This window comes from Apis laboriosa, unplaced genomic scaffold (genome assembly GCF_014066325.1).
Source record: "Apis laboriosa isolate Shangri-la unplaced genomic scaffold, ASM1406632v1 scaffold177_cov149, whole genome shotgun sequence".
Classification (NCBI taxonomy): Eukaryota; Metazoa; Arthropoda; class Insecta; order Hymenoptera; family Apidae; genus Apis; species Apis laboriosa.
Genome location: NW_025222169.1, coordinates 150828 through 164450, shown reverse-complemented (window position 1 = coordinate 164450; position 13623 = coordinate 150828). Strand labels below are relative to the sequence as shown.

At 35.5% G+C, this 13623-nt stretch overlaps 1 protein-coding gene across 5 annotated transcripts in view; it reads left to right on the top strand.

The window, feature by feature from the left end:
- The window catches only part of LOC122711622 (carbonic anhydrase-related protein 10), a 185069-nt gene that overhangs the window by 93903 nt on the left and 77543 nt on the right, over nucleotides 1-13623 (top strand). For all 5 annotated transcript variants that reach the window (XM_043930596.1, XM_043930599.1, XM_043930598.1 and 2 more), the window contains exon 2: nucleotides 3438-3485. In XM_043930596.1, coding sequence (XP_043786531.1) covers nucleotides 3438-3485 — 48 coding nt within the window. The remainder of the gene's footprint in view (nucleotides 1-3437; nucleotides 3486-13623) is intronic.

The window sequence follows — 13623 nt, the reverse complement described above, 5'->3', positions numbered from 1 at the left end:
TTTTTTTTTTTTTTTTTTTGAAAATATTGAATTTACTTTCAACTATTATATTGAATTACTAGTATTATTCTAGCTTTTTCAAAATATCGTGAGATTATTTCTCTTTATTCAATATAGCACTACTATATCGAAATAAATCCTATAAAAATGGATATTTCGAATTTTTATTTAATTTGTAATCATAAAATTGTAGTTAAAAATAGATCGCTCTGATTTTTGCAGAATTTAAATTGATAATAATCGATCTTAGAAATTGTTGAAATTCATACATATATATATATATTTCGAATTCTTCAAAGTATTGTTTCACATTGCAATATCGCATGGATTAAGCTTTTTTGCAATACTTACACATATTAGTGAAGAAAAAATTAATTCCACCTGAAATTAAACTTGTTTCTCGGGTGAAAATAAAATCACGAAAAAATTGAACGTCCAAGAATTCACTTTAACAATGCGATAAAAAACAATAAAAAAAATAAAGGTAAATGAAAACATTCTTCGTGCGCGCGTGTAAAAAAAAAAAAAAAAAAAAAGGAAATACTTTCGAGACTTGGACTACGAGAAACGAGAAAATGGGTTTCGTAAAAATACAAGTAAAAAGGGTGAAATTAAAGAGAAACAGAAAATCACTGTTCCCTCGTTTGACTTCTTCCATTCCTTTTATTCCTCTTCATTCTTTATATCTCGTTCCTTTCCCTCGCGTGCTCTCGACGTGCACGCGTCAACCATCCGCGCATTGGCCGGAAATGTTCATCGACGAGCCTTTCCTTCTTCCATCGTGAAACGCGATTCTCGTTCGATGTTTAACGCGATGGTAAATCTACCTAATTAAATAACAATACAATTAAATAACTATTTTCTCCTTATTTTCGACCCTTCGATCGTTGGAGAACACTTTTACTTTTTTCCAAAAGCAAAAGCCTCTTGGAAAAATAAAAATGTAAATTTCTTACCGAAATGGACGAAAATATTTTCGTTTTTGGAATTCATTTCGCGTGGAAAATTTTTCACTTCTTTGAAAATGAAACAGAGAGTAAACTATTCGCAGTATTCAATCATTTGCATCATCCATCTCTATCTTCAAATCTGATGATTTATAATATTGCTTTCCAGTGTCTATCGATCAATCGTTCGAAATTCCTCCTCGGAAGTAACAAGGTAAACATTAATCGGAAAACAATTTAATATCCCTGGACGGAGAAACAAAGAAATGAGAATGGCGAATTCTGAACGATGATCGTGGCGAGCGCAGGACATGGGATAAGCGTTTGGGATTGACAATGGGGGTAGGAGGAGAAGAGTGTGGGGATCAGGGGAGGCCGAGAAAGTTTTCCAATTTGAGGCAATTAGTTTGCACAACGCGGGGGTTTGGATGGCATGCATCCAGATAATCGAATATGGGTCACCTGAAGTGGAATGGGCCGCGCTTTGGTCAGACCCTCGGTCCGGACTACCTATCGTGGTTACACCGTAAACCTAGAGCGAAAGAGTATGCGTGTATGTATATATATATATATATATATATATATATATATATATATATATATGTTCGAAATAAGTGGAAAAGGCTGGACGAATCGTCTCGTTCTATCCTTCTTTCATTTATCCAATAATTATTTCAATTTCGAGTTTACAACTCGAAAGATATATCTACAAATTTTGTTTGCCTTTAGAAATTTCATTTCTTCATTCTACATCCTCGGATCTGTTGAGATCTTGATCCGATTTTCAAATCATTGTTAATACATTTTTCTTAATGTAGGAAATTAATTGAAAAAAAGATATTGAAAAAATAAATAGTATATTATTTCGATTAGGAAGAGGAATTTAATAAATAATTCTCCACTGTATACTCGACTCTTTTTCTATACTGTTTGACTCTTGCTATATACGCGGGTTAAACAGAGATGGAAAAAGGTTTGCCGTATTTCACACGTGGACGAGGGCCGACCACAGAAAGCTAGGTTCGAAGCAATAATTGTTCGAGCTGGAATCTCGAACTGTTCGATACGTTCAGGGCATTAAAACGTTCGCCACGGATGGAACGCGGGATGATTTGCATATAGGGAAAAAAAGGGAGGGGAGGAAAAAATAAAAAGGACGAGTGGTCTCTCGGTGCCGGCCGGCTGTTTCGAGGCGGAAAAAGTAATGAATATGGAAAGGGACGCGGTAATGCGGAAGATAAAGTGTTCCTCGTGGAATGAGAATTCAATTATGAGGACGTTGAGTGCTCCGAGACGAGACACTCTCGCTCGCTGAATTTTAAGCGATTTAACGATTACCGTTTCCGATCCGATATCTCATCGCGTTTCCAGATTTCCCTGGAATTTTTATCCCTTCCTTTTTCTCCTCTTCTTTTTTTTCTTTTTTCTTTTTTAGAAGAGAAGGAGTGCTAGGAATGTGCTAGGCTCCATTTTTTTTTTTTTTTGAAAAAGGCGATGATTTCGTGAGTTATTAATGGGCTAATTAAAAATAAAAACCGAAGTATTTTTAAAAGGATTCTGTTTATTTTATTTTGTAAAAAATACAATATTGGTGCAAATTAGTCAAATTATTTCAGATTTGTTTGTATTTACAATTATTTAAAGTGTATAATGATTTGACGTTGGTTTTTATTCAGTTAGAATAATTATAATAATAATTAATCAGTGATTCTTATAATACTATTTTTAATTAACAGGTTAATTATGTACAATTCTATCGCATAATTATGTACAGTTTTACATAATCATTGTTCCTAATTAAATGTAAAAGGAAGGGATAAATATCGATCCATCGTTTTTTTTTTTATTTAAATTAAACGTACTTACTGTTTCGCGAATTATCGAATATTTCGAGAGAAATATTTCCTCGCTCTCTTCGCGTTTCGAAAGTTACAATTACTCCATTGAACGCGTTCAATTTCGATTCCGGGCCTCAATCGATTGATCGATCATTTCTCGATGCCAAGAAGTTCGATTGATCGATGTTCCTCGCTACTTCCTCGTAGCGCTTTAAAGTTTCCATCCAAACTTTCTAAAGATATGCGGCCTCTAAGAAACTGGCAAATACCACGCGTTAATTCACTTCTGCGGCGCAAGAAAGATATTTCGCTTTTTACACCTCGGTTAAACCTACGTTTACACGTATCTTTACTTTCGAATTAATTTCGATATCGAGAAAGAAAAAAGAAACGATAATTTTTATTCTCAAATTTCTTAAGAAAAGAAAATAATTTTAATCGAAAAAATATAACATATATATATATATAAAAATAAAACATATATATATATATTTATTGGGGAAATTATTAGGGATAATTGTATTTGCAATTGTTACTTTCCCACGATATTTTTATTTCGATATTTATCGTTGATAAACAGATCGTAAGCGTTAATGAAACGTGTAATCGAGTTCCAAACACTTCGATAATAGTTTGTTTCGTTGCTTTACAGAATCCGAGGCCAGTTGGGACGAATGGTGGACCTACGACGGAATTTCAGGTAAGTCCTTAATCCACGTAAATCCTTCGGTAATTCAACTAACAGGGGAAGATTTTCAGTGTGTCAACTCGCGAAATCACCAAGCATCAAGAATCCAGATTCGACGAATATTTATACACGCGATTCTTATCGAATTCTTCTCGATACACACACAAAAAAAAAAAAGAAAAAAGAAAGAAAGAAAAACAAGTAAGATGATTTTTTAACGAGAAAATTAAATTAAATTAAATTTCCTCCCTGTGAATAATTTTTATTTTCGCTGATTTCTGGCAAGAACTGATCTCGAAAGGAATTCTCCATCAATTTTCCGTGTTGCCGGATAAAGTAATCGGGTGTGTAATTGCGAATCGATACCGATACCGGCCTGCTCAGAAAGAGAAATTAATCGGGACGAATTAATTTCCATTAATATTCGAGGATTTCACAATCGATTGCGTCAAGTTCGTCGTTCGGCAACGTTCCGTTCTTTCGAGAACTCGACGGAATAATGAGATATCGGAAAGATTCCGCGTTAAAAATCGCTCTTTCTCCGGTTGTCTACGGTATGGCTAATATTGAAAAAGTTCCCTGACGAGCTGATACGCTCGGACCATATTAAGAAGATTTTCGATAACGATAAATCGTGGCTGGAGACTTTTCTATAATCCTTCTTTTTTTCTCTATTATCTATTTCTTTCAAAAAAAGATATTAACATTGTATCTTATTATTTTAACCCTCTGACAAATGGGTAAATTTCAAATCATAGGTATTTTCCAATATTATCGATACTCGACTTATAATCATTGGCAATTCTTAATTTCTTTCCAATTTCTTTCTAATCGAGGAAATTTGTTTAACTTCAATTCTCTTTGGTTTGAGATTTAAAAGAAATTCAAAAGTAAAAGAATGTAATATATCAATTTTTCATTATAAACTATAATTATGATCACATATATAAAAAATATATATATATATAAATAATTCTCTCTTCTATAAAATAGAATTTTATATCTACTTTACCTTATTCAAAATTCTTCAACTTCTTCTCCTCAATAGATCGTTTGATTATTTACCTTAAAAAAGAAAAAAAAAAGAAAATTATGATTGGAAAAATATCGAGAAGCGCATTGTATCCAATTCCTATCGTCTTCGAAGCGAACAAGTTTCGGGATTTAGGAAGGATCGGAAACCGTGATCGCCTTCCGCGATGAGGGGGCGAGAGAAGGTCGCCTAATTTTCTTAATTTTAAGTTACGAGGCCATCGTGGCGTCGGCACGAATTTTTTAATCTCGCCACACCGTGGAGTTTTTATTAAAAATAAGAACGGCCACCCGATACGATCGCTCGAGTTTAGTGTTGTTCCGCCATGCGAGCCAGCTGCCACAAGAGAAACAGTGCCGTATAAAGGGGAGGGGGCTTTGAGGCGCCATCCGTGTGTAGAAGAATTTTTCTCTCGGGAAAATTTTTCGAATTTCTTTTCTATCGAGCGAACTTTTTCCACGAAGAATCTTCTGTCTCGTGCTGATGTATACTGTTCAGAGGCTCGAAGCTGAATACGTGGAAACATGATGTGGAATGATTTAAGAACAAAATTCCAATTTATATCTCTAAGTACCCCTTCTCGTGTTGGAATATCGTAGATTTTGTATCTCGATCTGCTTTATTATTATTTTGATGAAAATTTGTGTATTTAAAATTTATCTTGGAAATCGGAATTTTAAAGGAATTTCACTCGAATTTATTTTCAGGTTCGAACATTTAGAAACATTTTTTACTTAATATTTCTACGTTGCTCAAATTTCCAAAAAAAAAAAAAGATTCTAAAAGTGGCGCGCCACGGATGAAAAAGGAAGCTAAGCAAAACTCAACGGAGAGAAGGAAAATCCACGTCCCTGATCCCTCCATCTGTAGTTGAATTTCACCGAACAGCCACGGGTATATAAGATCAGGGAGCCAGTGTGACTTATTACAGTCGTCGATGGGGCTCAGGAGTGGATTTTTAGGGTGCATCGAGGCCTCATATCGCGTACAGATGCTTCGACCCGTTTTTACAACCAATAACGGACTCACCCTTCGTAGATATATATATATATATACATCGTATCCTCGTCTATCCATACGCCACGACGACGACGTATCCTTGATTTCGTCTCGAGGCCGGTACCGGAGGAAAAATATCGTCTCCAGGCTCCTCCCCTCCTAACGTTGGATAGGAAACGCAGTGGATAGACGGAGACGCGGGCGGTGTTGTATAATTTGTTGCAGAGTCAATATTGTACCGGGCAAATACGACGGGCGAAGAATTGATGGAGAAGTGGCTGGGCTGTGTTGATGGGAATCAAATTATTGAAATTAGTCGAGGCATTGTGACGTTTTAATATATTCGACGAATTCTCAAACCCGTTTTCGAGGAATATTTTGAATAAGATTGTTGGATTAATACCTCGTTAGGTGAATATAAATCAAAATTTTATCTTTTCAAATTTCCATCGAATAACGATTTTGAATATCCACGAAGGGATTAAAATAAATGTTGGATAGAATTATTTTTAAATTAAATAAGGAATATTCTGTATATATTCTATGACAGAAGAAAAGGAAAAGATAGTTTCGAAAGTATATTCACGATGAATGAAAAATCCCCGATGCGAGGGAAAACTCGTCCAGGGGATTAAGTCGTCCCCCAAAGTGGTTCGCGTTCGTGTTCTTCCTCGCCGGTACGCAACTGGTTACCGTCGCCTTGCCTCGTACAACACTTGAAGAGCACTTTTCCACTCCCGTGCAAGTACTATTTCGAAGTGAAAATGAAATTTCTGCCGGCTCTCCCTTTTACACCGTGACGTATCCACCAGAGACTTAATGATACACTCGTTACAACGAGAGCGAGGAGGGTGTATCTTGCTTATCCCACGAGTACAAGGGAGTTAATTAAGAATCTCTCGTTGAACGACACCGATGATTTCGAGGGACGTTTATCTCGAGGAACGTTCTTGTTTCAGAGCAAATAACTTGAACGAGTGCTACTTCGAGGTGAAAAAGTTGTTGTTTGTCGTTTTCACGAGAGAGAATTTTTAATTTGCGAACTTGTTCAATTACGATTCAAAAATGGTATCTTGGAATTTTCTTCATTTTTTTTTTTTTCCTTCAAAAAATAGAAAATTTTTACAGAAACTATTATATAATATTTTTCCTCTCGTGAAATTGATTTCTAATAAGTTTAACGATTCAATTTATTTTTTCTAAGAAATACTATTTAATATTAACGTGTAAATTAAATAGTGTTAGGTCGTGTCAAAGATATGAAAATATGTATTCCCCATATCTCGTTTATATCGATATTTACTAAAATATATTTTAAGCTTTGATAAATACGTACACCCCCTTTGAATATATTTCGATGAAATTATTTCTAATTAAAATACACGTATACAAAACGAAACAAAATTTCACAATTACGATTGCGAAAATACACGAAATAACGATTTCGAGAGATTCGAAATCAGTCACCTCGTTTGCTTCGCATTCATTCATTCATTCATTCATTCATTCCGATGAGAGAGGTCGAGGGTCGAGGAAGATACCGCGTTAAAATAGAAAACGAATCTACATTCCCCCCTCGTTTGTTACGTCTACGTCCCCCGAGAGAAAACAAGGTATCCATCCCACCCATTGTGCCCGAATCCGCTGTCGTTTCGAATCTCTGCTCCTGGCTTCGCCCTGCGAGGGTCGTGCAAGGCCAACAGAGCTGCTGCCCTTTGACCCAGACTCGTGCGTTCGACAATGCACTGGGGAAGGCAATCTGACACAAAGGGGTCGGGATTCCTTTCATTGGATTCTCCCCTGGCCACTTGACGTGGAGTGTACAGTTGACCTTGACGAATCTTGTTGGAACAATCGTACCTACGTGTCGAGTATCGTGGACGAATAAAACGTAAATTTCCTGCTTCTGGTTTAACTGTCGTTTTCTTTTTTTTTTTTTTTTTTTTTGGTTGATTAAAATTCCATCTTCTCGTTAGTGCTACTAAAGAAGGTAATTTTTAAACTTTGACTTTTGTAATTCGTAAGTAAGGACAAGATACGTGTTGATACGAATTTGCAATGACAAAGATTAAATGTTTCAGGATTCTGTATTATTATTTTTGAAAGAGAATTATGGTGAAAAGAGTAGTTCATGGTTGAATGGAAACGCAAATTCCTCGATTATATTCAAGGAAAATATTTATCTATTTCCCATCATGATGAATATCACAATCGACGATAAATATCCGGAGGACGGAATAAAAAGAAGAGAAGGGGAGAGAGAAAGAAAAATAAAACTCCCTTCATTTAATCAAACGAACAATGGGCGAGTATCGCGGAGTAATTAAAAATAATTGCACATAAATAACATCGTAATGCCTCGTAATTTTACCTTTTCCAATATTGTCGTGTGGTAATTCACCAGGACGCATCATACGTTCCCTGTTGGACGATTTCATTTCGTTTTTTACCGGGTGGAAAATGTCGAGATTCAACGCGACAATTAGATACTTTCTTCTTCGATACTTTCTTTCCTTCCTATATGAAAGAAAGAAAGAAAGAAAGTAAAAAGAACGCACTATGTATTTATTCGAAAAATTTTAAAATGTGAAACTAAATGATTTTACGAATAATTATTTTGTATTGAAAATACGTGTAAAATATTCGATTGACATTTTCTCAGTAATCTTTTCAATCAAACGTACAAGTGATTGATATTTATGGGAAAAAATTTGCAATATCATTCGAATTACGATTACTGTCGATAAATTTTTGAATTTGGGAAATAACAATGTTTCGTAAACTTGAAAATCTATCGACAGAATAATAACAAATGGTTTTATTTTATATTTTAAGTTTTATTTTTTTTACAGTAAAGCGGAATCGTATTTGGTACAATTTATATATAAGAAACGAACAATATTCAATTCTTATCACATATAATAAGAAGTTTCTGGAGCAAAAGAATTCTCTCATCACAATGGCATCGTTTGGCTCTCGTGTCACTACCCTTATTCATCGAATATGAATATTTCTTTATTTTTTTATCCTTTCGAGATATTCCAAAGCGACGAACAGTGAATATTAAGGCTGTAAAGGGTTCTTTTGAAATTTATTAAGCGGACCTCTTATTCAATGCTGGAACCAGGTTTATTTCATAAAAATTCGAATAAAAGGCAACAATCACGCCACTGTTATTCGACGAAACAAATATAAATGCGCGTTGGCCCGATTTAGGGGTCAAGATTGACCGAGCTGCGACTCCATAGTGCCGCCATCTCGCTGAAGATTAATGGATTTTAATCGTATCTCTTTCCTGTTTCTTCTACCAGAAGAGAGAATACTTAGAATACTTGGCATCGAATCGAAAATCGAATTTTTTTGATCGATGAAAAAAGTTCGAACTCGTATTTGGATAAATAAAAGGAAATTTTGAGATTTTAAAATACCGTGAATATTTTATATGAAAATATAAAAATCGAGACGAGATGGAAGATATTTTAATTCCAAAGAATTTTATTTATTTTACGTTAAGTTTTAAGAATTTATTAAAATAGATATATTTTTTACAAAATGAAAATATTTTAATACACGATTTCCCGCGTACAAATAGATACAAATATTCGATATTTATTTCAATTATATGTAATACGCGAGTGTTAATACGAAAGATAACGTGGCTTGAAATTTGTTGGGAATTTTCATAGTGAAAATAATGGGGACCGCGGAATGCCAGGAGTATAAATGTACGGCTATAATGCGTATTCCACAGGAGTGGGAAGAGTAAAAATTTTCCTTTCGACGTTAACATTTCTATGACATTTGATAGCGGTTGTGGAACAACGTCTATTCTCTTCACTCTCGTGATCGCGGCGTTATGAATATTTAATGTCGCGGATTCCATCCGTATGACATTAGACCTTTCGTCTCGTCACAAGCCAGAAATGGGGGAGCACGGAATTTCCTGTTTTTAGATCTATTTCTTAATTTCTAAAACTTTATAATTAAGCGCACCACGATAATTTTTTCTTTTTCTTCTTCCAGATTAGGAAATATTTCAAAATTCAAAATTCAAAATTCAAATATTTCAAAATTCAAACAATTCTTTCGTGGGCAACTATATATATTTATACATTGGAAGAATAAATTATCTCCATTTCTAATCGTATATACGTAATTATTCATTTATGTGAATAATAATATAAACATTCTTCAGAAATCAGATTATTGTTGAACGCCACAAACGTAAATTATCTAGATAAAATTTTATACTGAAATCGCGCATCCAAACATCGTTTCAGGACAGAATGTCAAGAATGTCTCTAATTCAACAAACGAACCGAGAACTGACCACAATTCCGCCTAGTTTCACCAATGTTCCGTGGATAAATAATTGAATTTATCGCTGTGTCTTTAACGCGGTCTCTCCACAGCTGAACCAAGCAAGCCCAATCCAGGGATTATAGTTGGACGTAAAGTAAAGTAACCGTGATATCGCGACAGGTATTCAGATATTATTACTACGATTTGATTTATTTCATTGATAAAAGAGAAATTTAGAAAATCGTTGTTGAAATTGTAGATTTAATTATTATTAAATTTTCTACCCAATTCTTTTTATATTACCAATAATCTCTCTCTTTCACGAGAGCAATATCGACGAGTATTTGCGAATTGGATTTTTTCAATCGCTTTCACCTGTTGAAAAATGAAAGGGAGGAGGGAGGAACGTCTCTTGTCTTGGTATAATATTTTTTCGACGGCGAGATGCAACAAAAGTTTCGAAAAAAAAAAAAAAAAGAAAAAGAGAAAAAGAGAAAAACACGAAAGTAGGACGTGTCCGTGAATAAAATAGAAGGGAATGAATATTCGAACAGCCGGGGAATATTATTCGTAGCCGGTACGTATGAAATAAGGCGACCGCTCCCGAATGATCTCGAGAATCTGAACGGGACGCAATTTCTAATTCGATTCCCATTCTCTGTCCAGAATATTATTTTCGCAGAATGAAATTAAAAACACGCCGATGAACGAAATAATAATATCCACGAAAATTCAGCAGATACGAATTTGATGGATGAGTTTTTTTTATCTTTTCCAAAATATTTTTTGGAATTTGCAAGAAGAGAACGTTTTAAAGAATTTCTTTTTTCGTGAAAATTCGAAGTTATAAAAAATACAAAGTAGAAGAATACTGATGAGTTTTTTCCATCACGATTCCTTGTTATAAAAATATTTATAATTCTAGGGAGGTAATATTGGAAGATGGTGATATCAAGTGTTTCGTCAAAAATATACTTAGAGATTTATCGCAGAATAAATATATAGATCATTGGAAGAAAAAGAAAAAAAGTAAGAAGACGCGAATATTTATATTCAAAGTTATATTCAAGGATCTCGAAGAAAATAACGCGAAATTGCTGAATTTCCTTACGCGATCCCGAAGAACACGCTTTACTTTCGTACCTGTTTGCAGTGCACGCACGTTTCACCCCCCTCCCTCTCCATAAAACATTCCTCCTATGCTTGCCGTTCGTTAAATTTTATATTTTATCAAACGAAATATAAAACTCTTGCATCCATAAGGCGAAACATCTAATAAGCTTGAAACGATTCTCTTTACGAGCGAATGAATAATCGTATCTCGATGATTTTTTTCTTTTTTTCTTTTTTTTTTTTCATCGATCTGCGATCGAAGTAGCGACTTTGTATTGAAATTGAAAGTTTATACACGTTCCATCGTCGGAAAATATCGGTTTTGAAATTTAGAAAAAAATTCTTTCGACACGGTCGGTGCGAATGACGTGAACGTACACGTGTCACAGGGATTTTCTCTTCCATGGGGGATGACACATACGACCGCGTCATAAATCCTTTTCCAAGAAACAAGGAAAATGGAAAAAAAAAAAAAAAGAAAACAGATTTTTCGAGTATTTGGTTTATTACGAACGTTTGGCCCAGGTATTTCTCGATTCTCTGCGTTATTCTACGAGTATTCGCATAAAAGTCGAGACGCTCCCTTCGTTCGATATCGATTGGTAATTTTTATTAATTCTTCCATTATTAAGAAAAATTATTCAGAAGCTTATGAAAGAAATTTCGTGTGAATCGTATTTGCTTGATCGTAAGATAGCTCGATCTTTAAATAATAAATGTTCGCTGAAATTCTGCTTTATCGTTTCTTTTTTTTTTTTTCTTTTTTTTTCTACTTCCATGGCAAATTCATTAATTTTCACGAGGAGGAGGAAGCGAGAAGGCAGTGTACTCTTTGCAAAAGAAGATGTTGGATGAAGAAAGAAAGAAAAGAAGGAAATAAACATGTAAATGGCCGGTCCATTTCCATCTTTATCTTACGGTTAGCGAATAGGATCAACGTTGACTTAAAACACAATCACAATTCTCGAAGAGGAAACTTGGAACAAAGCTTGGATTTTTTTAAAATGCTCGCTATTTTTTCGAGCTATCGTGAAATGGATGAAAGATTATGGAAAGGGGAAGATTAAAAGATGATCCGTGTATCGAGAAAATGAAATTTTTGCATAGATGCGATTTTCTCGATCCGTTTGTTGTTGACTTCGAGGAAATGGGTAGTTTGTTTTTGGCCAGCAAGGAAATTTTAATTAACATCCCTAGTTTTGCAACTTGGTCCATGAATAATAATAATAATACGGGGTTGATTGATTGAAGTGAGAATCTTTATTATTTTTCTCCAATTATTTCAATTTTATTCACTCGAAACCTTGATGATATCAACAAAGATTTAATCATCATCCCCGAATTCTTGAAAATTTTCCACCTCCAATTCCCAAAAAAATAATAATAATAACCGAAAAATCGTCAAAGCGATCGAGACTAAAAAGATTAATCGATCGATCTTTGAAAATTTCCTGTAATCGCCCCGATTATAATTAACTTAAACTCGATCGAAGAAACTCGCGAAGAAAGAAAAGCCTTCGACCGAGAAAGCGAAAAAAGAAAAACGAAAATGTCATCCCTCTCGAAATTTCCGAAAAATCACGAGAGAAGAGGCGAGGAGAAGGAAGACGATGGCTTTGGTGAGAAGGTGGCCAACGGTTTCCCGGTGTTGAAATCGTTTCATCGTTTCATCTCTGATCCCCTCCCCTCCCCTTGGAACGAAACAGGACGTAACGAGAACGAGTGTGGAAAAGGCGCGTCGCCAGTTTGCCGCGCGCTCATCTCGCCGGTCCCCGCGAAATTACACGGGGAAAATATTTCGGGCGTCGAAGCATGGGGGAGGGCGAGAATCGAGAAGAACGTGGCGGAGGGACGTGCGCCGGTGCCGCGGCGCAAAGATTAAATGAAATTATTTAAATGCCGTAATTTAACATCCTGGCCGGGCCTGGACCGTGGTTCGCAGGTGTTGAACATGCATGTATGCATAGAGTACGTTTCCGGAAAACCAACTTTCTCTCTCTCTCTCTCTGTCTCTCTTTCTCTGGTCTCCAGTTCATCCAGCAGCCGGTTGGATTGCGCGCATGCATTACCACACAGCTCGAGAGGGCAAATATGGCGCGGTACGGATTTCCGAAACCGAAAATCCGTACGGATGGGGGACGAGTTTTATAATTTTCCGTCGCTGGATATTTTTTTCCTTTTTTCCTTTTTTCTCTCGAAAACGTGTTAACGAAGTTGTTAACGTGTTAGGAAGGAATTGGAAGAGTTAATGACGGAGGGGGTTTGAGAGGAAGCTGATAAATCAGGTGAAATTTTGACGATGCTTGAAGAGATAGATCATTGATTCAGATTGTTGAAAGAAACAATTGCTTGATATTGTTCGATATGGTGAAGATAATTAGGAAATTTTACCATTTATTCAAGGTAGATTTAAGGTATATAATCGATGCAATTCATTGATGTTTATATCGTATCTCTATCGGAATACGTTTGCATATATCTCGTCTATTTAATTTAAAGTTATATATATATAAAGAGAGAGAGTACTCGCCAGTATCAACCACGAAGCAACAAAAATCGTTTTTCAACCTCTATTTCCTAAACCGCCCATTAACCCCGATGCAACAATCGGCGGCTAAACGCTTTCGAACACACACCCTAACGAATCTGAAACGAGACGAGGCTCCCCGGAACGGGCGATTTTCGTTTCGTTCCGTGATCCAC